This window comes from Trachymyrmex cornetzi, unplaced genomic scaffold (genome assembly GCF_001594075.2).
Source record: "Trachymyrmex cornetzi isolate Tcor2-1 unplaced genomic scaffold, Tcor1.1 scaffold498, whole genome shotgun sequence".
NCBI classification, from domain to species: domain Eukaryota; kingdom Metazoa; phylum Arthropoda; class Insecta; order Hymenoptera; family Formicidae; genus Trachymyrmex; species Trachymyrmex cornetzi.
The window spans coordinates 128,550-153,825 of NW_017299804.1; the positions used below are offsets into that span (position 1 = coordinate 128,550).

At 39.8% G+C, this 25,276-nt stretch overlaps 1 protein-coding gene across 1 annotated transcript in view; it reads right to left on the minus strand.

The window, feature by feature from the left end:
• The window catches only part of Ephrin (ephrin), a 59,156-nt gene that overhangs the window by 3,901 nt on the left and 29,979 nt on the right, over window positions 1–25,276 (minus strand). The window contains exons 2-4 of the mRNA XM_018514279.1: window positions 4,752–4,896; window positions 3,472–3,775; window positions 587–889 (exon numbers count right to left, since the gene is read on the minus strand). Of these exons, the coding sequence (XP_018369781.1) occupies window positions 587–889; window positions 3,472–3,775; window positions 4,752–4,896 (752 nt within the window). The remainder of the gene's footprint in view (window positions 1–586; window positions 890–3,471; window positions 3,776–4,751; window positions 4,897–25,276) is intronic.

Sequence of the window (25,276 nt, forward strand, 5' to 3'; positions counted from 1 at the left end):
TCTGGATATGCCGCAGATAGCCTAGTATTATGCAGATATAACCATTCGCTCATCATAGACACTCATAGAGCGAAGCGCAAGTGTGTGCATTAAAAGAAATTCAACTGATATAGCGAACATTGTCGATACTTCGCCTTCAATTAATGTCGATTTGAAACGGTCATCAATAATTACCGATGTACCTCATTTCCGTGAATGTATTCTCCAAATTCTTTGGAATGGAATCTCACTCTAAAGAGTGAAAATTGAGCCATTCTTGGAAAAGAGTGGTTCAATTTTCGATCTTTAAGAGTGAGATTTCACTCTTCAGCGTAAGAATTACTTCAAAAGTTTTAAAGAGTACGTATGACTAAACTAGGCCAAGTGCTTCTTGAGCAAACAAAAAGAAATCCGCAATGGATTAATCCGATGAACTCCATTGATTTTTGGACTGGTATATACGAGTCGCTACTAAATGATTTGGATCAAATATATATAAGGTACAAAAGTGAGAAAAAGTGCTTGAAAATGATATTCCATCGGGCAGACGAGACAGGCAGATAGACAGACAGGCACGCAGCTTGCACGGTGACGACGTGATACGTACTGTTCTTTTTCTTCTGACCGGTTGAAGTCTTGGGCGGCGTGATCGAGGACGGCGATCCATTGTGAATTGGCGGCTGCGGCTGATGCGGATGCACAGGGTAGACGGCCGGTGAGGGTACATGGGGCAGGGTCGGCGCCGCCGTGCCTGGCTGATGTGGATCGAGATCGATGCTGATCTCCGGGTAGAATCGATCTCCGCCCCTGTAGACGATCGGCGGGGCTGGCAGACCGGCGGCGGAGCCGCCCAAAACCGCGGTGCTTGTCGAGCTGCTGCTGGGCATGGTGCTGCTGGTCACGGCTACGGCTGGAAAACGGACGGCATGGTATTAGATGATTACGCGTCAGTTCTTCTCTGTACCCTATGCCCGACTCGATCGCAAAGGTGCGTACAACAATTCAGGGGATACCGTTTTATCCTTGTTGTTCACCGAATGTTAAACAAGGATAGTCGAACGCAACCCAGAGTCTAGAAATAACCGGCGACGGTTGAAGAACGAGTTAGCTTCTACATGACTTAGTAGATTGAAAGGAGAATTCGTATCGTTATGCCGAAACAGCCGCTTGAAGCATGACGCTTGAATATCTTATCGCTGAGAACATCTTAGAACTTGGAACGATGTCGGTTCTTCACCAATACTCATTCGATTTCAATATATGGTTATGTGTGAGTAGGAAGAATCGCATTGCGAGTGTTAGTAAATAATTGTATACTTTTAAAGAAAGGGTTTGTATGCGTGTGTGCAGTTGATTATAAAAATGTTTATTTTAAGAAAAGTACTTTAAGAAAGTATTTGATATTATTGCAAAAGGTTTACTTCTATGTCTTCATAGTTATCATTCAAATGTATGCAAGTTCTTTTATACGTTGAAATAATACATATTTTTAAATATGTACAAAATGATTTCACATTTTCAATTTTCCTAGTCATACTAAATATTTAAAGTGTTTACAAAAAACGGAATTTCTTTTAATCTCCAAAATAAACGCTATTAAAACACGCGAAAAAAATTCCTAAATCGGTATTTTAATGTAGAAAAAAAGATAAGTTTCAGAAACTGCGATTAAATGCAGCGAGAGGCAACCTTCGTCATCTTCACACTTTCCCATCGCGAAGGCCCGCCGATAGTCCCCGCGTTATTCTGAGCGCACAACTTGGCGCTGTACCTGCTAACCCCTCGGAAATAAAACTCGCGGCCGAGGAGGTACACGCACCCCCCGGCGATATAATTGTGTGGAAGTAGCCGCGCGCGAACTCTCGACGTCTACCGTGAACGCGAGGTCGAGTCTCGCCATGGAATCTTCAATGCCCGAGATGCCACGGAGAGAGGAAGAAAGAAAGAGAGAGCGAGAGAGAGAGAAAGAGTTCAGAGTTCCCGGCCGGCAAAATAGCTGGTCATTATGGCGCATGAATCGTCTCTGCTGGGGCGGAGGTGGCAGGAAGAGAAAAGGGGGACCAGGGGGGAGGCAAGAGGGGGACCAAAGGAGCGGGAGGACGCTTCGAGGATGCTTCGGAACGAATTGGGGAGAGAATAGTGGGGCGAAATGAAATGGTAGAATTTATTGTGCCTCGGGACACAGAATTGGTCCCCCCCCCCCCCAAAATGATGCACGGTGAGAATTATAATCGATAGGGATTATTTAAGAGAGAGACGGCGGGACGGATGACAGGAGGAGAGACAGAAGGTGAGAGGTAGGATAGGAGGAAGGACGAAAAGGAAATGAGCTCGAAAGGATGGCGAACGAACGAGTACAGCCTGTTATGGTAGCTGTTCCTCTCACGTAACTGATTACGGGATAATGAATTTATAGACCATTTCTGTTTCGTGCTCCTGATTCTTCTTCCCATTCTCTGTTTTTTTTTTTTTTTCGAAATATGTATCTTCGGCAGAGATCGCGCGGAACGAGAAAGCGTGAAGAGTTAAGAGTGTGATTTACACGCGGAATGAAAAGGCGGTGTCCCTCATGCAAACGACACCTGTAATTTTAGATTATGATAATTGAGAAATTAGAATATAATTGCCGCTCGGATTGTGCCTTCCATGGGAAGAAGAGCCTGCGTTTCGGGTATCGTTTCGCGGGCGATGCAAATGAAGAAACGCACGCGAGTGAACTCGCACAACGAATCGTCACGCGAATTGTTCCGTCTCTCGGATCTTGGAGAACAAAGGAAATCCGTTTCAATTCGATATCTAAAAGTTCTATTTCGGAATAAAATAGAATTTTATATTCCTATATTAGAAAAAAAGTCCAGTTGCATTAAATGGAATTTTGATAGATTCGATTGCATAAAGAGGCTTATAGTTAAATCAATCAACATTCTAATCGAGATAACCGTATAAAAGGAACATTTTTCTGAAATATCTAAAAAATCAATTTAAATTTTGATTTAAATTTTTTAAAAAATTAATTTAAATTAACTAAGATTAATTAATCTTAGTTTTTTAAAATTTAGGTTAATTAAAAAAAAATACAGACCAAAAAATAATTTCATTGGACCATCAAAACATTTATAAAAAAAACTCAAACATGATAAACAATACTGCGAAAAATTTTGACTTTTTAACAATCAACTTGCGTTCTACATAATTACTTTAATGGTCCAACATTTATTTTCAAATCTGTATCTATAGCTAAATTTTGAGATACTTCAGTATCATTCTTTTCATGCAGAAATTTAATTATGATAACTTCTAGGAATTCTGGTTGGTATGATCAGAATGCGCTTTGTTCGTATCTTTTGTCGGTACAATCAAAACATTTTTCTCAGTATAATGCTTACAAGCATTTCATAAGTAAAAAAGAATTGAAAATTGGAACAATCTTCCTTTCTTCTCATAAATCAGCTTTTGTACTTTTCGCACGATATGTCTATCCTGAGTACTTACAGTTGTTGCGCGATGTCGCCGACGAGGCGGAGGTCTCGGCCTCATTGCTGCAGCAGACCTTGAAGACAACCTTCATGTTGTGGCTGGTGCACCGTCCGCCGATGCGCCTGTGAAGGTCGTCCTTGGACGAGGTGCTGATGAAGTAGTAATCGTGGCCCGGGAGGAACTCGAGGCCCCCAGGTTGCGGCGTGAACGGCCTAAACGTGATGGTGAAGTACATCGTTTTGCGGGGCTTGTCGCACACTGCTATTACCCGCGGACTCGGGTTCGTTATCCGACATGTTTCGTACTCCTCCTTGGACACCTGCAAAACGTCCAAGAGAAATCTTGCGGTCAATTGCGACGGTATAATCGATCGGCGACGCGGGACGACACGCGGATCGGCGACACCGAACGCTGATTGACTACTGTGAAAAGGTACCATCTTAGCGTTTCCCCCCCAGCGAACTGATTCCCGTGCTCTTCAGCAGAAGAGGGCTTCATTGTCGGAGCTAATCGTCGTGTAGGAAGAACGGCGGAGACAATGGAACAACGGATGGCGGAGAGTGGAGGGACAATCAAGTGGATCGAAACGATTAGGTCGCCGACGACGCAGGAATGGTCTTTGGGAGGTTTTGCTTTGCTCGAGAGGGTGGACGCCACCGGAATGTTTGATGGCGTTCATGAAAGCCGAGAATCTGCCGCGGTATCCGGAATTGGTTAGCGGGAGAATGAACGTTTGTAAAAACGTATCAATCGGGAATGCAGTGTTCAGATTTTCGTCTTGATATATTAGCGACAGCTTTTTTTTATCAGAATTAACTTTTAGCCAAAAATAATCGGAAAAAACCTCTGTGGCGAATAAAAATAAGCGGCAAAAAATAAACACTAACTAAAAAGGTACAAAAAATATAGAACTTAATCTTTTTCATCTAAAAATCACACATTAAATCGAGCTTCAAAATAGAGAAGGAGGTCGTGAGATTACCCAATGCGCTTATAGATATTTATATACGTCCAATATTTCTTTCGGTTTATCGATAAATCTACGTTTCGGTAGCTTGCTAAAGAGCGGATGTCGTTTTGGATATATAATGGAAGCGGGTTAAAGAACCAGTTTCAAGTAGCAGCAGCTGTCTAAACATTCGCAGACTCCGATCGACAATATTTTACGCCCAATATGACTGGAGTTGTCATAGACATCGCACGTGGTTTTGCATCTAATAAATGCATCGAAGAGGAAGGTTGCATTAATTCGGCTATCGATATATTAGGATAAATATTACATAAAATTAACTTACGTTGTAGATGATGTACTTCTCAGCATCGTCATCGACATACGTGTCCGGTGGATACACAGGACATATTATGTTGACTTGATCGTACTCGAACATTGCGTTGTTTTTGTTCACGTCAATTATATGATCTGTATTGTCTATTCGAAATCTGTAACATAAAAATCAATAAGAAGAGATTAATAAAATTCTTGATTAAGGGAACAATTTTTATCTATGACGCTACGCAAACATAAATTTATCTTATATTAATACCAACGATAAGCATGAGTTTCATCACATCGTTTATTCGATAAACTTTCCTTATCCAATTGTTATCTATAATATTGGAAGATAGTAAATACGTCTTTAAATGAAACGATTACTAGGAAATGCATGTTTGGAGAAACTACACATGAACATTTTTACACATGATTTGCTGAAAATATATCTCTTTTAAAGTCTCGGAAGCGTACAGCGAACGCTTCTCGAGGAAGATCATATTTCTCGCAGACTATGGCGATGCAACGCATACCGTCGTTTCCGTGCAGCAAGTTCCAGGACTATCCGTGAAACATTCGCGAGATGCCGACGCCTCCGGTGGAGTCTGAGGGGAGAAGCGAGAGGGACTACAGAGACCAGCGTCCCTACGGCCTGTCGGTAGCCAGGTCAGGAAAGGGAGAAAAAGAAAAGACGCGGACTCGCCCTCGTAAGCACCCAACGTCAGATAGGCAGGCGCCCATGGTGTCGAAGCATCGCGCAAGTGTACGTACCAGATCTTGTACAGGATGTTTCAGAAACAAACGCGCGATTCCTTTGAACCGGCAACTTTCTCGTTAACAAAATGAAAATTCCAACGACTATTCTCTTTTCCAATATTTCTTTCGGTATTGATATCTAAATAATTTAATTTTATATCATGCTGAGGTAAAATTTATACAAAATTAAATACGAAATCCAGTCATTCTAATTGCTGACAAGTCGAACGTTATTGACGCTTCTACATTGAAGCGATCACGGTTTCGCTTGACTTGGCACTTTCTATCCCGAGCTTGAACACCCTATACATTTACGCGTGCGAGTATGCGCTTAGCCTAGCGATCGTATACACATACACGTGCACACGTACGCGCGCGCGCGTCACTGCATTATGTAGCGGCGGGTTCGCCGATCAGGATACTCGGGGAGGATGGAAGAACGAAAGGTCGGCGGATGAGCAGTGGAAGAAGAGGAGAAGGTGCAGAGAGAAGAGGTGGCGGACGGTTCCTATATAACCGGTTCTTACCGCGAGCACTCTTGCACACGCTAATACGCGCTCCATAAGTCGAGGTGTACGCAACAGTGACGTCTCCCTATTCCGCGCGTCGACCTATTTCGTATTCGCGAATCGGCGAAAACTGCGCCGTCATTCAATAAAATTATATAAGTCGCAAAGAAACTCGATAAAAATTCAAACTTCATACGTTGAAAAAAAAATGTAATAAATTCAAATAAATATTTGTTTGAATAGTACTAACTAAACATTTACTTAAAGTAAATAAATATTTATTCAATAAAAAATGATACTAAATCAAATTAATGGTTTTTCTTGTATCGAATAAATACAATATATGTTTACATTTAGTATTACTATCTGAACAAAATATTTATTAAAATTTAATTTTTTTAATTTTTTATTTTTTCAATGTACTCAAACACGGAAAGAACGGTTTTGCTAAAGTATTTAAAAATTCAGCTAGATACGTATAGTTCTGAATATAAATTTTGTTAGATCATTAGAATAATTTATGCATGTAAGACATCAATAATTTTGATAATCCAAGAAAATTATTTTCAGATTTATATCTTGCAAAATTTTTCTCCCGTTTATTTTATAATATTGCACGTTATATTAATATACTTATAATATATGTGTAATACTTGTTTCTAACTTATTGAATGATACTTACAGAATATTTTACATATTATCTGTAAACCCACTTAACGCTCGTTGTTTATATCATTATCTATTTTCAAGCAAAATATCCTCTAGAAAATATTTATATTTTATGCATACACGAAGATACCTTGTCTCGTTACTGGCGGCCTGCGATTTCGTTGAACGGCATTGCATATTTCACCGCGTTGCGAACGCTGGGCGTTGTGCCGTTTTTTACTTACGCGAGAGCTTCTCGATTCCTCGTTCGTTCGACGTTTAAGCCGTTTATAGATGCACGCACTGTCGAACGCGTCTACTTTTTGCGCGTGCATCCACGAGCGCGTCCAAGCCGCGATGTGGAGCTTTACACGGGGTATAACCGTATTTATTCTCTGTCTCTCGCTCTTTCTTATGCACATTTGCCTTCGCGCTGGTAGCGCACAAGTTTCTTACGTGTTTAGAATTTATCCGAGAGCTGGCAACGCGTACACATTGCACGCATGGTAAAGTGTACAGGTATTTTTGTTGCTTATTCTCTCTCATGCTATCTCACGTGCGCTTCCGCGGTTGGATCTCGTACAATCGGCCACGGACGATATGAGCCGCAAATCGTACTTATCTTTTTCCCTGTATTTAAGGTTTTGTTATCAACCTCAATTCACCTCCTCAATATCAAAATCGTACGATGTATTTAATTATTTCTCTGAGAAAAATATCAGCTTGAAAATGGGCGAGCAGAAGATTCCGATTATATTTTAGAATTCTGATTGTTTCAATTAGAATTTGGTATATTTCACCAGAAAATTCTAATTCGTCTATTTTCAACTAGAATTTTAATTCAACTAGATATTTTTCTCAGTTCTCGTATAGGATAGAGAGATAAAAGTTATAGAATTTTTTGATAAGATTTAAATAAAAATTTTTAAATAATTCTTTTCAAATCCGTTGGACAGAATTTCTGTCTTATTTTCCTGTTGGATTTATTTCGTTAAATTTGTTTTCTTGATTATAAAAATATAGATATGGGGAAACCGAGATAATTTTGGATTTATCTTCTTTTGTTCTTATTTGTTGGATTCTGATGAAATCGTTATTTTTTTTATATATACACACACATTTTATTACAAAATTTAATTCACCTCCTCAATATTATAAAACATATATTTATAATTCCGCACATATATAAAATTATATCTTTTCAAATTATATTGTTATTTTTTAATACAATTTAAATAAAATTTTCGGATAATCCTATTCGAAGCTTGGATTTATTTCATCCTACATTTCGTTAAGCTTATTTTTCTGATTGTAAAAATATAGACACGACGAAACCGATAACTTTGGATTTACTCTCTTCTGTTCTCAGTTACGAGATTATGATGAAGTGGATCGATCGCAAATTTGTCAAACGATACGAACCACAAATTTGATGTAAACCACAAATTTGATATAAAGCTCCTCACACACATACACACGCACAAGAGGAATAAGCATTTCTCACGCGCGTGTATACCACGCTTGTCACACGGGAGACGTGCACGATGACGCTGTTAGAGGGAAATGCGGGCGTCGAATATACGCGTCCCGACGTTTCGGAGCGTTAACGGACAATCTCATAAGTGGGCGTGTAAGGGCTCGAAAATTGGAAGGTAGGCCGGACCTCGGCCAAATTAACGTTTGGCGATAATATCCGCTCCCTCTCGCTCCCGTCGTCTCTCTCCTTCTCTCCTTTCCGCTTTCTCTCCGCTGTATCCTCCATTCTGGGGTCGATCGGGCCCGATGGTACTCTAAGCGCAACAACGAGCCAAGAGCGCACGAGAACTCCCGGGACACGCGTACCCACGCGTGCATGTGCGTGCACATGCGGAGGCACGTGTGAGAGCGCGCGTGGGCGTATAGGACGTTCGTTCACGGCGTGGCCATTCACGAATTTATTAGAGACCGTATATGTACGTGGCAGCCCGAATTACTCGTGATAAAAACGTATCGTTCTCCTTTCGCCTCGTAGTTCCTCGCCTCCCCCGAGAGCGAGGCAAGAGCAAGAGGTTTTCAGGTCGTCGTCGTCGTCGTCGTCGTCGTGGATAATGTACGCGGAGGTGGCGATACGAGCGAGAGCAGCTTTATCACCGTTTCCGCCGAAACATGTAGTCTCAAACGTGTTTAACTTTTCGCCCCGCCCGCAACGTTCGGTTTCTCTCTCTACGGTGGACTTTTTACTCGTCTGATTATTGCCAACGCCGGGTTAGAGACCCGACGAGTGGCCCCGTCGCGTCTTCCTCTTAATCGCGAAAGTTCGACGGTAATCCGGCCTTTTCCCGACCTCGTCCCGCCGCTTCGGCGCGTTGGCGTTCTTTTTTCCCCTTAATTCTTTCTTGAACATCACGGGTACCGCGAGCTATAAAAGTAAGATCGCCACTCGCTCTTTCTCTTCTCCATTCTCATCTTCTAGCTGCTACAAAGAACGACTCTTCTATACGTACACATCGGTCGCGTCGGCCGGATGTGTTATTGGTAGTCCCGATGTGTGATTTAAAGGATCTCCCTCCGGGGAAAAAGGTGTCATTTGCATATACCTACGTATTCGTAGGATCCCTCGAGTACCCTCGTATTAATGCGATACCTCCGCCTCGATTCTTAACAGTTCTTTTCTGGCCTTAGGTAAACACTCGGCATGAATATGTATGCCACCTCGCCGGTGACCCGTCCGAGATTTGAAAGTACCACGCAATGGACATCGAGCCCTGTTTCATAGTCGCGTGTCTCCATGCGATCGCCATATAGGATTGTCCCAATGATATATTATTGAGCGCTTGTATTATTCGATGATTCTCCGTCAAACCCGCTGCAACAGAGAATAACGGTGCGTCGGATGATAGGAAAACGTGATCGCCATCTCTCTATTGATGCAGGCAGCTAAGTATGAGATATTGCTGGCTGGGGGAACATTATTTACGATTTAATGCGGGATTATCGGTTTTAATTCTATTCAAAGCCAGAGAGTACCTTTTTAGACTGTCTCGTAAAATAATAATAATCATATGCTAACCGGTTGTTAGTTGCGTAGCTTAATCCTAATATTTTTCCGATAATCGTGGCATGCATAAATATGAGACGTAAAAAGTTGAAAGATAAATGGAATAAAATAAATTTAAAATAAAAAAAATGTGAATTGTTAAAAAAAATAATAAGGCGAGCGAAAATGTTTTACGTATAATTTTTGATATTACATTATCACCAAGAGACATCGGTCGAATGCGGACAGCAATCTTCAAGTGATTTCCGTACGAGTGCAAAGTAGATTTGTTCGTCCGACACCATAACACTCCACCTCTAACTGTCTTCATTAATTCCCACCACTGTCTAGCCGACGCCAATCAACTACCAAGTGAACCCTGCGAGAGGGTCTTCCTAATTGGAATCGCGAAAAAGTGGGCGTGTTCCGATCGTTCGAATCATTCCTGCGGATTTCTGTCAGCCAGTCGGCGACGGCAATTTTTTTATTCCACTAATTTCGACGCCTATAACTAAAATTGCGTTTCTTCAACGCTTTCATTTTGCTGTACGATATATAAGTATTTTATAATTATGATTACGATGATTATGATATGAATTAATTTCGGATGAAATTATTCAAACTGCGCGCTGAAATTTGAATAACTACAAAAATATGATATACATATATGCATGTACATATATAGGATACAGATAATTCACTAGGAATTATTTAGGCAAAAAAGATCTAGTTTTGACCGTCATAGGCCTGAATATGCTTATACTTAGTGTTTAATTCTTGTCGGTTCGAATAAAATCTTATTATTAATTAAAAATGAATTTTTATATTTTTTTTTGTTGCTATACTATGTAATTTATAATCATTACGATTACAACGATTATAATTATGACATGAATTAATTTCGGACGTAGCTATCATTCGACTTTTTTCGTGCATAAAATCGAAAAAGATAATTTAAAATAAATGTTTATACTGTGTACCGTTAACAAGTCAACGTCCCAATCATTATACGCGTGCAACGAGAAAATTATATGTAGCACGCAGGCAGGTTATTTCGATCGTCAGACTGCATCGGGGAGGGTTAATGCAATCGTCACGATCCGCCGTTCGCCGGATTCACGCCGCGATGTTGAAACGAAAGCGCGAACAAAGCGGAGAAGCGGGTTAACCTGCCTGACCGAAAGCGAGCAACGAGGCGATATATTCGCCTACAAAAAGTGCCTTTCGTTCCCGATCCTTGACCCTCGCGTGTCGTCAAATTGAAAGAGAGGATCCCGCGGCACACCGGGACGAACGTCGCGCGCAATTCTCAAAGCGTTGCAACGTTCGCGCGCGACTCAACTGTGGGACAAAGCCTCTCGGTGAGAAACCTCGGTGGTGTACCCACGTGCGTCGTAAAGGAGAAAGATACAAAGAGGAAGAGAAATGCAGAAAGACTGCAATGGAGAAAGAAAATAAGACGTCTCTCATACAGGGACGGAATTTGGGCCAGCTGGTATTCATAGTCCGTTCTTATTTTAAGACCGTCTTAAATATTAGGGAGCTGAATATCATAGAAATCTTCAAGTAAGAGATTGAACACCGTTTATCCAAATATACGGTGAACGCTAAGGTCAGGTTATCTTCTTCTTAACAACTACTTAAGAAAAGGATAACGTGACTTTAGCATTCACCGTATCTGGATTCACGTTATTGCTAAAACTCCTTAATGTCTTAAGATGCTAATACGGCTTTTTGGCCTATTGGATCTTATAGTTAAGACATAAGTTAATTACAGAACATTATTATATTAGCATCTTAAGACATTACTTAAGATGATCTTGAAATAAGAATCAACTATGAATACCCAGCCTCTGACTGGTTTGGGACATCTTAAGACAGTTTTAGATACATAAATCAACTACGAATATCAGCTTCGGAGCTACATATATAGCTTTTGTGTCAGCACTTTGTTTTCTTACGGGAACTTTTCCAGGAGCAATTTCTCAATTAGATTTGCATTTAGATAATAATTCACCAATGCTTGTTTAGTAGGCTTTAGGGGTTCACGAAGTTTCTGCGCGTCATCCTATTCTCTCTCTCTTGCCACTTCTCAATTAGGAAATTTAATAAGTATCTCTGCCACGGGATCGTTTGACAGAGCTGTAAACTTGGAACTTGAGTCTCATTGCTTTACATATGGATGCGCCCCTGCCGGCGAAGAGAAGGCGGAGAGACACAGATGAAACGGACGCTCGTGCACCAACTGTAAGCGGGATATTCTGGCAGAAATATCAAAGCCGGGACCGCGTCAAAGAGCACGAAGAGAGCGAGCGCGCGGAAAGAAGAAAAGAAAAGAAGGGAGAAGGAAAGAGGGTAAAGAAGCGAACAGGCAAAAAGGACACCGTGGACGCAGCGTGGACGTTACGGCTTCGAGACCACCGCTTGACTCTTTCATTCATCATGTTCATTCCTCAAACGGGCATTGTACCCGTTGTGACGTACGTGTGTGATGTACGTTTCTTTCTCTCCGTTTTGCGCGACGTGCACCAAGTCGTAATATTCGCGGGACCGCAAATCGTAAACGAAGATATAAATTTAGTTTGCGCATTCACGTCGACACGTGAATTTATCGCTCTTAATGCTGTTTTGTCTCACAGTTAAGACTTGAGATTAAACATACTAACGTAATAATTTAGCTTACTGAATCTCTTGTTCTAAATGACATCCTAACTAGTTCTTGGATAGCAAGAACGCTGAATATCATAGAAATCTTCAAGTAAGAGATTGAACACCGTTTAGACAACTTTTTGATTGGCCCGCTTGGTTCGTTATTTCTGCATATTCAGGATGGTGCTTAAGATAGAATGAGATGCATGAATTCTATCTCAGTCTAGCCAAAATTATATCTTAAATGTTTGGTCCATCATATTCAGGATATTTTAGGATGGTGTCCAATCTCGTACTTAGGATTGAGGGAAATGAATATTGTAGATCCTAACTTTAATTAGAAACTAATAATTAGAACTATAAGCGTGGCGTCCACGTTATGGCGAAATCTGCAAGAGAAAGATATGTGCTATTTTATTCTGACAAACTATCAGAAAACATCGAACAACTCTAAAGTGGCCTTCTTATAGTCAGTTTCTAATTAGAAGGTTCTCTAGAATAAGACCGGTATTTATAGTTTTATAGTTAAATTTAAACTTTTAATTATTTTATATTTAAACCAATTTTAAATACAGTCTTGAAATATTATAAGTAAATAATATTATAAACGAATCACAGAATCGTATTGACATCTTAAGACACTATTCAAAATGATCTTAGAATAAGAACGGACTATAAATGTACCTTAAATAAGAGAATGGATATTATTTAAACAACTTCTGATTAATCCGCCATATTTTTCAGACCTGCTTAAGATAAAATGAGATATATGTTCAAGATATAAAAGGAGACGCGTGGATATCTCATTCTATCTTAATAATCTATCTCGTTTTATCTTAAGCGAGTTCTGAAAAATATGGTGAATCAAAGGTACAGAGAGTGAATTTCTTCTCGAGGATCTCTATAAATATACCACAACCCAGGAGTGACATGCTCCCACGAGAAAGTCCAAGTAAATCGGCAAAAAATTCCTCCTCGCTCTCGTGACGTCGTTACGTTAAGAAACATCCGACAAAAGGAAAGGCGGGAGAGCAAGGGAGCGTTAATTTTCCGCGTGAAATCCGAACGGCGTGGGTATAACGCGTCCGGGGCGCGGAATCGTTAAAGTCCATTTCTCGGAAGGCGCGTATCGGGGCCCTTCGCACCTGCCCGGCTCGGCCGACAGTTGCAAGTGCTCCGCAGAGAGCACCGTGCGTCGCGCCGTGATTGGTTCCCCCGAGGGTGATTTTATTTCCGTCCGATACACGCGGGCCCTTTGTCACACCCTCCCCCCCTCTGTCTCCCTTCCCCCCGACAGTTGCATTCGCATTGCACTTTCCAATTTCCGTCGGTGTCGATCGCGCTGCGAGGCAGATGTACAATGGATTTGTCGCGCGCGCACTTCTCGCTTTATCGATTTCCTTCGCACGATATCCAGAAGTTTGCTGACACATTCGTCATCTTTTCATCGAAGAATTATTCATTCAATCACAAAATGATAGGTGTTTACAGCAATGTCCCTTTCGCCCTCCCGCCTCCCAGTTTATTAAAAAAATTGATATTTTTTTTAATACAAAAATTAATTCAGATCTCCAGAATTATGATAAATAAGATAAATTATAATTTAAATAAATGTAAGGTTCATTAGCTGCAAAGCAATATAAAAAGGCTAAAAGACGAGCAAAAATTAAAGATGATAAATTTAAATAATAATAAATAATTTATTTTCTATTCTCTATATCTGAATCAGTGGATAATCAATTGATATCAGTGTCAAGTATACCACTTGGTAATCAGTGAATGAAATGTGAGATCCCTAAACCTATCTAATCTTTATTATGTGATCTAAGTAACCTCGTTTCAGTGCATAAATTCAATGAACATGATATTGGAAGATTGAAATGCAAATATCAGTATTTTAATTATATAATGCTCGAACATTCTTCCTTTTTTAGTTGAACTTCACTGATTACCCAGTGCCAAGTATGCCATCGGATAATAATTAGTGACTATCCACAGATTTAGAGAGTAATGATTTTTAGAAGGACAAGGACATTTCGACTATCACACTCTTCCTCTTCAGTAAAGTAAATAATCAAAAGAATAATACAAATAAAGATATTAACATTGTCAAGTTAAAATTGAGGAGACTTTAACATTAATTGAAATTACCTAAAATTTACGTTAGTATAAAGCGCTGGTACATTCAACATGATGGACATATAGTATTCATACTTAACGTTAAATCTGGTTATTTGATTTTCAATCTAAAATAACATTGCATACATATGAGACTGATAAAACTCCCGGATTGGCTCTTCTGAAAGCATGGGGCTCTCTCTCCGGTAACATTTATGAAAAGACGGATTTACGCGATTCACGGACCCTTCAATTCTTTTGTATTCTCGCAGCCTCGTTCATTCTTCAAGTGCTGCGGTTCGGAGATCTCTCACGGCAATATCTCGTGTTTCGCACGCATGTATCGTGCTACCTCGCAAGATGCAATAATTGGTTGTTAGCGCCTACACACCTATCATTTGCAACTGCAGTGCGCGGTAGCGTTACTTGCACGCGGCCGATATTCAAAAACTGCGGTGGCGTGGCAGCGATGTAAACGTGGGCTCTATAACAACTTCCTGGACGATGACGGTGGAGCCTAACTCCACGAGTCCGCTTAATGCACGACGTTGAGGCGTTACGTAAATGCGTCTCGCGTGCTGCGTGCGGGTGACTCGTCGTCGGTGTCTTTGGACGTCTTTCTCCATTAAGGCGACCCGCGACGTTATTATTAGTTAACTTCAAATATTTATCGTATTCTTCCTCCGGACTCTCTGTCGCCTGTCGCCCGACGGATTCGTCTCGTGCAGGCTATTCTCGTATTCGGGCTAAGTAGAGACTTACGGAGAATCGAGAGTTAACCGAATTCATCCGACGTGAGAATTAATTCCGTTCTTGGGTTTATTTAATAAATTGCCCCAAATATAGATAGATGTAAGATTGATAGTCTAACGGATGGAAATAGGTTACGCTTAATAAAACACGAAGCACAGATTTGCGCGATGTAAATAGCAGTCTTTAAAACAATCATAAATTAATATCAAAATTATCTGCATAGAATTTTATTTAAATTCAAAATTATTAGATTACCATTTAAAATTCTACGCAGATTTATAAATAAATGTGATTACATATTTCTTTGACATGGAGAGAAGCAAGGAGGGAAAATGTTCCGTGATACTACGGAAGAAATGAACATGATGTAAAAATAAATAATAAAAAAAAAAAACGAGAAAATCTCTCCGAAAAAGTTAGTAAATATTAGATTAATTTTTCTTAATTAAATTCTTAATTAAATTCTTTTCAGATAATAATTGAATTCGCCAATTGTACTTAGGATAACGTGCATTTACGCCGAGAAAAAGGGATGCCACGAAGTAGAAGATAGGCGGAAACGAGTGCCGGAATTCGCGTGCATTTCCTCCATCCGGGAAAAAGCGGCATAGTTGCGTCATTCGCGTCTCGCGCATTTGTTACGCCAATCTCTCGTGTCTTTTTGCCATGGCCGCTGGGGCAATCATCGTGCGAGCGTGTTGCTGGAAAAAGAGCCGAGAAAGAAGTGCTGCCCTCGAGTCCTGGTGTAATGCAGCCTGGGGCCACGGCGGCGAGGGAAATGTTAGTTAACGAGGCGTCGGGTGATTTTATCCCCCCGTAGAGAGATAAAATTCCGTTTGCATCGACGAGTTTTAACAGTATCGTGAACAAAGTACCGGCAAACGGCCAATAATTTGTCGAATTTCAGGTCGTTCGAAGTAATCCGTTATCGATAGTACCTACATTTTACTCGTTGTTTCACGAGACGTTAAAGCGAATTCACCTATTTGCTCGCTAACGGATTAATGAGACCAACGATAGTCTTACGTCACTTGACAGAAGCTGCCAGACTGTTTGTATGATCGGCGAAGACTCCGCGTGAGTCGTGTATTTAATATAAAAAGATGATTCACGCGTAGAGTGGCGTTCAAGTGCATTGGAGTGAATCACTGGCTGTCGGTCGGATGAAAACTATAGCGCTTTCGACAGAAATAGTGCTGGCATAACGATGAAACACTGACGTTTCGATAAGACTGCAGTTTCCTGAGATACGAAATTTATTCAGTGAGAGAGTCCCGCTTTCGCAATGAATATAATTTTCCAAGTTGTTAGTGTGAGAAAGTCGCTGTCGGAGTTCGAGCGTTATTCAAGGTTCTTGCCTGTAATCTCGGATTTCTTAAGTGATGGTACTTGAGTCGTTTCATACTAATAATAATTAATATTTTTTAACCGACGGTAAAATCAAGAGACGTTGAAACCGTTGTGTTGTATCATATTATAATAACAAGAATAAATGATAACGTTAAATATTCAAAATCTTGTAATAAAAAATGATTACAAGATTTCTTACGAATAAAAATTCTTGTGAATAATAAACAGTAGTTGCTCCATTATTTTTAAACTTGTATGACAAACTACTTTCGGGTGATGCGATCGTCAAACCGCCCCATCCCATTTCCTTTACGTCTTTTCTTTTACCTTCAACAAATATAATCCGTTTTATGAGTATCACTCAGGGATTGCCGCCTTTCCCATTTGTCGTATTTCTTTTATCTATCGTACAACATTATCTGTATCTTCTTGTCGTCGACTCGCACAGCGCGATGTTCCCGAAGGGAACGAGGCACATAAAATCTTCCGTCTCTCGAGAAAGATCTCTCTCGATCAATCTCGAGAGTTGGACGAGCTCTTGCCGATAATAAGAATCGTGAAGTAACATTTCGAATGCTGTCATCACGCTAAGTAATTTCGCGAAAGAGGTTTGCGGAAATGTTTACGTAAGATCCGGAAAAAGCAAAGGAATAAATAGCAAATGGAAAAGAGATAAAAACGCATTTCGTTTTATACGAAGTTATTTTTATCATCTGGAATTCTCTTGTTGGTTACCAGGTCATTCATGTTTCTCGATTTATAGTCGTAGGTGGATTCGTATTGATACAACGACGTGGCAGAAAGGCTGGCTGCGAAATATGGCGAACGGAATTGACTTTGATATTACTTGGTGATTTTTAGTAGAGGGTTTTTAGCCCGCGCCTATAGCCAAAGTTCATCGATCCACGCGCGCGCCACGACGCCGGGCGTCCTATTAAAAGCCGCCTCCACCGCCTCCGTCGCGCGAGACGCGGGGTCGAGGCGGTAAAGTGGCCGGACGGACGGAGTGTCGGTGTCGACCAGGGAGAGAGATCAGAGGGCCGACGTCGAAAGAAATAGTTCGTCGACGAGAACGCACGAGAGGCGAGCGCACGTGTTTTCGGTGCCCGTGCGTCGTCTACGACGGCGCGTTCCGTCGATTTATCAAACGCGACGTCGAAAGGCGCGACAAGCTACCGCTTTCATCCTTTGCGTTCACGCCACGGCTCAACAGGTGATAACACGAGCGAAACATGCTACCGCCGTTGTCGCGATCTGGTACTTAATTAGCGTCGTCGATTGATTTTCTGAATTTTGGAAGTACAGGAAGACGAAGTATGAGTATTGAGTATATATATATATATAAAGTGTCCCAGACGCTCCAATTTCAACGAGACAGATTTTCGAGGTGCTTCTTCTCCCACTGTCCCGCCTAACATGTTTCCCATTTAGCAGAAAGTTGCCAAAAAGTCCCGCGCAATAAAAAATATTTCATAAATTTTGTCACGTTGTAAAATCATGAAATATATATTATCGCTTCTAAGAAGTAATGTAGCAGTTAGATGAGTTTTCTTTGTAATGAACAAAGTGTGAACAATGAAAAAAATTCAACTTTGAGCTTATATTTTCAAAGCTATATTAATAACAATTGATTTTTATTTCAATTATCCAAAATTTTATACTCTGTCTCTTTTTTTCATTGTTTTTATTAAAGTAGATAATTTCTATAATATGATAAATATTAATGTATTATTTTTTAAAAATAAATTACTATTGTATTTATCTTTACATTCATAGATCCTCCAATTTAATAAAGTTGTTCTGCTTTAAATTCGAAAATAGCCAGTTATTACTTTAGCACAATACACAAAAATAGTATGAACTACATAGATAATAGAAAACAGTGTACATTGTATATTCTCAATCTATTGAGCAGAGATAATTGGAATTTTTCAATTTTTGTTTTTGCAGGAAAAGAAAAATTAATGATTATAGAAGTATGTAATAATAGAAATTAAAGCCATTTGGCAAATCATACTTCAGAATTGTATTATACAGATACAAATTGTATCTCTCTTACTTCAGTTAATGCTATAAATTTTTCTTTAATAAATTTTACCGAATAATTAGAACGGTACTTAATTTAAAAAATTCGTATGTTGTATAAAACAATCTACTAAAAAACGAAGATTACACTCTTGATATTTGACATTACAAACAAATTGTTCAATATATAGCGACGAACTCTATTTTTCGTAGGTTGATCTATGAGAATTAATAGCTAAAAACTTTGTGTCGTCGATTTATTGCAGTTGGAAACGCCACGTTGGGTTAAACATTTGTTCGAGTTTACAACTGCTATTATTTTTATGTTCGTTGCTTTCGTACGCCCTGGAACGATCATTAATCATTAATACATCGTAGACACGAAGAAGAGCGACCTATACTTTCCAAGTTTAAAACGTTACGATTAATGCAGTTCAATGAATTCGTAAAGAATTGGGAGCTACATTTTATATTACTATAAATTATTTCTCGCGATAATCACCGAATAGCTATTGCCTCAACAGAGTAAGAAGAATTATTGATTAACGGGTAAATTGTGCCCCTCCGCGCATAAATTTGTATCCTTTTTTTAAAGTAGCTGAGTTACGCCATGCCTCGACTACATTAAAAGTGATTTAATTGCAAGTTTCCTAATTTCAAGCTATTCGCTTTATACCGGCAATATCCGCCGTGAGAGTAGCGAGAAACCGAGCGATCCACGATGACATTTGACGACGGTTTAATTTTACGATCGTTGGGTTTATGAGGCTCTCGAAAGTCGATTAGGAGAAATCATTCTTGGGCGGAGTTCTTCGCCATTGCCGCAGTCTTAGTCTCTGAATTTAGGAAGAAAGCGCGGAACTCACGATGACCTTGGCACGTTACGACTTCCTCGGGTTTATAGCTGATACCGGGTCCGTGTACGAAGAAAGTCGACGAGAGGTTTACGATTGTGAGAATACTTGTTCCTTATGGTACATTAAGGACAAAAAATACAGTTACATTCAAATAAAATTTCAACAGGAATTGGAAATTGGAAGATAATATAGTATACCGATCATCTTATCAAGGGATATAACTACAACTAATCCATGTATTTATGCAATTTGCTTTCTAATAATTTCCTTTATTATACCGAGTTACCTAAATATGAAGAGAATTAAATAATAAAAAGAATCCTATATAATATATATTGTGAAATATTATATGTGATGAGTATATATGTATGCAAATCAATATTTCTCTATGTAAATATATGTATACGCATACTTATATCTTAAATTTAATTACATTATATTTATATTTTATATTTCCTAAATATGAATCTGAAAGGTTATTTCATCCTATGTGTGGCATTAGATTTAGATAGACTTTTTTCAGAAAAATGTCGTTATTCTCGTAATATCACGTTTCTGATATTTTAAGGTTATCAAATTTTAAAATTCTATAGATATCTTGTGGTAAGTACCTATTTCGGCTATCTCGTTTACCCACTATTGTCACTGTTGAACGACTTTAACCGAATTAAACTTGGGTTTTTAAAAAAATAATAAAATCATGAGTTGCTTCTCGATCTAATGAAATTTACTGCAATGTTGATTATGACGATGAATTAAGACAGGGTGATAATCTGCGATTTTTTTGAGGAAAATATTCGTGACATCCTCAAAATATATTATGAAAATAATTATTATTATAATTAAATTAATAATAATAATTTTATAAAAATAATAAAATCTTATTTTAAAATATTTTCATTTACATTTTGTCAATTACATCTACATTTAAAATTATTAATGTTAATAATGAAAAATATAACGTCTATCGAATTTATAATAAGAAAACTTTAATATCAAATTGATCAAGCAATCTGCAGATAAAAGTACTTGTGACATAAGAAAGAAGACAGAAGAAAGTACGATTGCTAGAAGTTACAGCCCGATAAAATCCACGATGTCAGATCGTAGCTCCCCGTTTCGTTTCTTATCCCGTTTGGTACGCGCAGGATTAATGTCCCGAGAATGCAGGACGCCCGTTCGGACCACTTGCATCAATTGCGATGTCAAGTTATCCGTTCGCTCTCTGTGTTCAGATAGCACAGCATCGAACGGGCCAATCCCAAGTTCGATGTCTTCCGGGACGATATGACCGGCCACGACCGCCGCCGCCGGATTTCTTCTTCGACGACTTTGGAGATCCGCATTGAGACATTTCTGTCCGGTCGATACGGGCGGGATAACCCGAGTCCCGGGACCCGGGGCCCGGGGCCCGGGGTCGGGGACCCGTTCACTTCGAAGCCAGAGTCAGATTCTCGGGTGGACTCCACCGTCGTCGTGTTGATATCCCCGCGATAGCTCCATTGTTCTTGGACATCGGTCGTGTGCAGGTAGGTACACGCTCGCGCGAGATCGGCCCCGTCGCCGTCGCGACAGTTCGGGGTCACTTCCTAGTGCCGGGACGTTTCACACCAGCGTGACACATCGGTGCGGCCGTACAGTCACGAATTCGCGTGACCGCGCCGCGGAAAATCACTAGCCGCGTCCTAACAACGGGACGAGATGCATCTCCGTTCTGATCGCCATCGGTGAGAAATCAGCTTTCTCGCGTTTTACGTGAGGACATGCAAGTATGCCTGCGTGTAAAATTGCCGGTTTAAGTAGGACAAGTAAAAAAAGAATATACATGGCATCGTAATCTCGACTCTGGTTTGTATTCTACGAAATGGTACAATCTACGGTTCTTATTGTTTGAATTTGTAATAGTTAATTATAAAATTGCAACGGTCAAAATTGAAATGTATTTTTGTACATACATATCTATCATACAGAAAAAATGGTTTTGCTGAAATATCTAAAAATTTAAGTAAATATAGATCTGAAAATAATTTTGTGGGACCATCAAAATAATTAGGAATCTTGAGTCTGATAAAATTGATAAGCAATAATACTGCAAAAAATGTTAACATTCTAGGAACAAGTTTAAGTGTCCTACATAATTATTTTGATAGTTCAGGCAACATTATTTTTCAAATTTGTATCTATTATATATGTAATAGTTTTTTTAATATTTCAGCAAAACCGTTTTTTCTATGCAAATTTATATGAATTACATTTATACCTTTATTATTATTATTATTATTATTATATTTTTCATCTAGTAAACGATGTGAATCAGAAAAATTGTATAGGAAAATAAAAAATTTTGCGTATCTTCATATATAAATTCTTGCGAGATTTCTTTTATTTTTAAAAAATTCTATTTAAGCTAGAATAAAATATGTTCTTGACGTATTCAATTTGTTTTAACAAATAGATTGGTAGTATTTGCATTTGTCAAACATGACAAATTCCTGAGACATCCAAAAAGTGCAGGTACCTACATCTGTCAAACATGACATATTTCTGAGATGTATCTAAAGTGTCACGATGTTATCGATTCTTTTCTCAATATCAGGAACCATTCAATTCTCAAGCTAGGTAGGAAATTGTAGCTATCGCTTTCTTGGAAAATTCACTATTTTATCTCTTGGTGAGATAACGTTTCGATCGATTATGATGGTAGCTGTTTTACATAGGATACACTGCATGCCTGTTTTTTGATACATGAAACGTTACATCCGCTAAAAATACTTTGTTGTTTATCGGTTCTTATCCTATCTTTTTTAATAAATAAATAAATTTATCGCGAATAGAAATAAAAAGAGAGGGTAAAATACATTTATCGCGAAATAATAATTTCAACTAAAGACCTTCATATATATAAACATTTCAGTCTAAAAATTAAAAAATATTTTAATACTTTCCTTAAATATCTTTTCTTGGAAGACAATCTTTATTGCTGCGTCGCAGAAAGTAACACAAGAATTTCCATAATGATAATTCATACGTAAGTATGTGTATACATATAATTGCTAACAACTACGGAAAAATTGTGAAAAACTAAACGATTAAACGTAACAAATTAAGCACTTCTCTCTAAATTAATGAGCACAAGTCAAGTATAATTACCATGTATAATTACCACGGGTTATTTCGTATAATCCGTAGTAATTATGATAATCACCTTTCTCGTCGATCATCACAGTATTGCATACATTACGCTATAAATTTCCGTAATAATTACATGTTTCATTTCTTTTCGCGCGATTATGAAGACGATTCGCATAATCTTTAATATGATAACCTTACTATTGTTTGTACACGTGAATAGGAAGTCGTTGTTATCCTTTATTTTCGACAGAATACTTCCACATGTGCAAAGGACAAAACTTTTTTTATCGCGTTCCATTCGTCTGTCAACATTTCGATGATTCCTTCGAAGAGTCCTCGCGCATAAATCACGCCTTCGTTCGTACACTGCCATAATCTCCAACGTCGCCCCAGCACTTGTTCTAAGGAAATAGACTCGTCATCCCTTTACGACATGTTAAGGAGCAAGGTAAACATCGGGACCATCGTCCTCGTTGACGTTGAGCCGGTTCCAAGTCTTACCTCCCTCGACTTTTTACCTCAGTCCTGGTTGCCGCACGTGACTTTGGACGTGTCGAGTTCATCTCCAGCAGTAGGAAGAGGATAGAGAGACGAGGTACCGCCCTCTTGGGACTTCGGTCGCCACCACGTGCGGTATACCCTTGAGAATAAAGGACCTCGGGTCCCAAAATCCGGGTCCCATAATCTGCACGCTGGGGTACGGTTCTATATTTATGCGACCAAGGCAAGTGGTTGTGCCAATACGGGGCCGGCAAGTGGTACGGAAATTAACCTTGAGGAGTATTCCCCTCCGGCTTACTCTCCCTGGTTACACCCCTTTTTTCCTCGCAAATATTTCGGTCGTCCTTGTTGGCCCGGAAGGTGAATAAGGACCCCGGTCTGCGCGGACTCGGGGCGGAGTAGCTACGGTATAAATCTCGATGCCCTAGACAAATGGAAAGAGGTAGAATGGGGGAGGGGGGATTCCTAACGGTGTGTTCTTGCTTGGAGTCCTGCGTGAGCATGCCACGAGGCCTCTCTTTGTTCTTCGAAGGACAACGCGTCGGGCGGCGCGGCGTTCGACTTGTTTGCTTCGCAATCCTTAGATACTCGCACCAATGCAGTTTTCATGAGGCGGTTCCGCTCGCGTTCAAGGTCGCACTACCGCAAAGAGTGTTCGTGTTAGGTCCGAACTGAAGAATGAGTTTGCAAGCGAGAAGCTACAAGAATAATCACCCAGCAGGAGATATGATCTTACTTCTTCCAAAGTGGTTCGGATCGATGGCGATGAAAATACGATTTAGATTAATAATTATACTGCGGATAAGTCTGGACAATACAATGTAGGGCGAGCGATAGAAAAAAATTGAAAAGATAAAAACAATAGGTTCTCATGATAGTTTTTCTTTCATTCCTACATGTAATATTGTTATAAATCATAAAATATATTTCAAAGCTACATCTTGCGCTTAAAAATTTCGTTTTCGTGATTTAAAACCATGTTAACGAATCTTTCTTCTCCGCGAGATTTTCTGGTCAGTGATCACGAAAATCATGGAACTTTACTCGAAACCGAGGAGGAGCCAATCGTACATAAATCCTAATATCCTTTAGACTTAGATGAATAGGTTTTAACGGTGCGTATACGGTCTCTACGCACAAGGCCATGCGCTCGTCTTTGTCCGGTGAGGACAAACGTACAGCAGAGCGGTAGTCAGTCATTTACGATTTTCAAGATTTAGCCGCGTAGAAAGACTCGCGTATATACCTGGGCTTCTCCCCCGAGGATTTCCAGGCCGGCTGCCAGGTATCCCGGATTATGTTCGCGTCTCCCTTTCGAAGATTTTCCCTCCGCATCTCTTCCGCGTCCTCTCCATCCCTTCGGCGCATCGTTGAGTTTTCAGCAAATAATGGTCCACTTGATTGTGGGTATCTTAAGTAAGGATGCGAGGGACATCTTCGTCATGGTACACGCTTCAGTCGTATCGTTTCACGATAGGGGAACACGAGATCCATTGTCGGGATTCGACGCATCGCATCGTGGAGAAAAGAAATATTGCGGCTAGAAGTGGCGCGTATTGTTTGCCCATCATTGTCACGGAGGTTAATATTGAAGTGGTTTGTTGCCGGAATTTTTCGGGATCGCGCGGTTTAACAACAGATGTTCGCTGATGGGCGGAACCGTTCGCCCCCGTGATGGTACATCGCATACAAATAGCGGAACCGAGTGGCCGAGATTACTGTTTTTATAACTTACAGCTACAATCATACCGTTTGTTATAGATGGAGCAAATTCTGGCCAGATTTTAGCAAGTTTTTTTATTTAAGAGAAATAATTTTCTATACGATTCATTACGGGGTAAAATTTCGCGACTTTATAATATTTATAATATTTATGATAAACACAATTACTCGTAAAGCTTTGCTAAAACGTTTGTATCTAAAAAAATCCGTCAGTGATTTCATGATATTTTTTTCGTATGATATTTATAGATAGAGCTCCTCGAAAAGGTGCACGTCGAGTCTGCGGACGACTTGCATCATCAATCATGAGGATCTTCGTCGATCGCGTAAGGTGCAATTATGGATATCCAGAAACGGGTGGCGGCCTCCGAAATACAAAGAATCCATTTCTGCACCCTTCCTCGCGTCTCGCGCGAGCATCTTTCTTCTCGCCGGTCGTCCCCTTTCTCCCGCGTCTCTCTCGCGTCTCTCCCGCGTCTCTCTTGCCCGTCTCTCCTCCCCTTCGTTCTTCGCC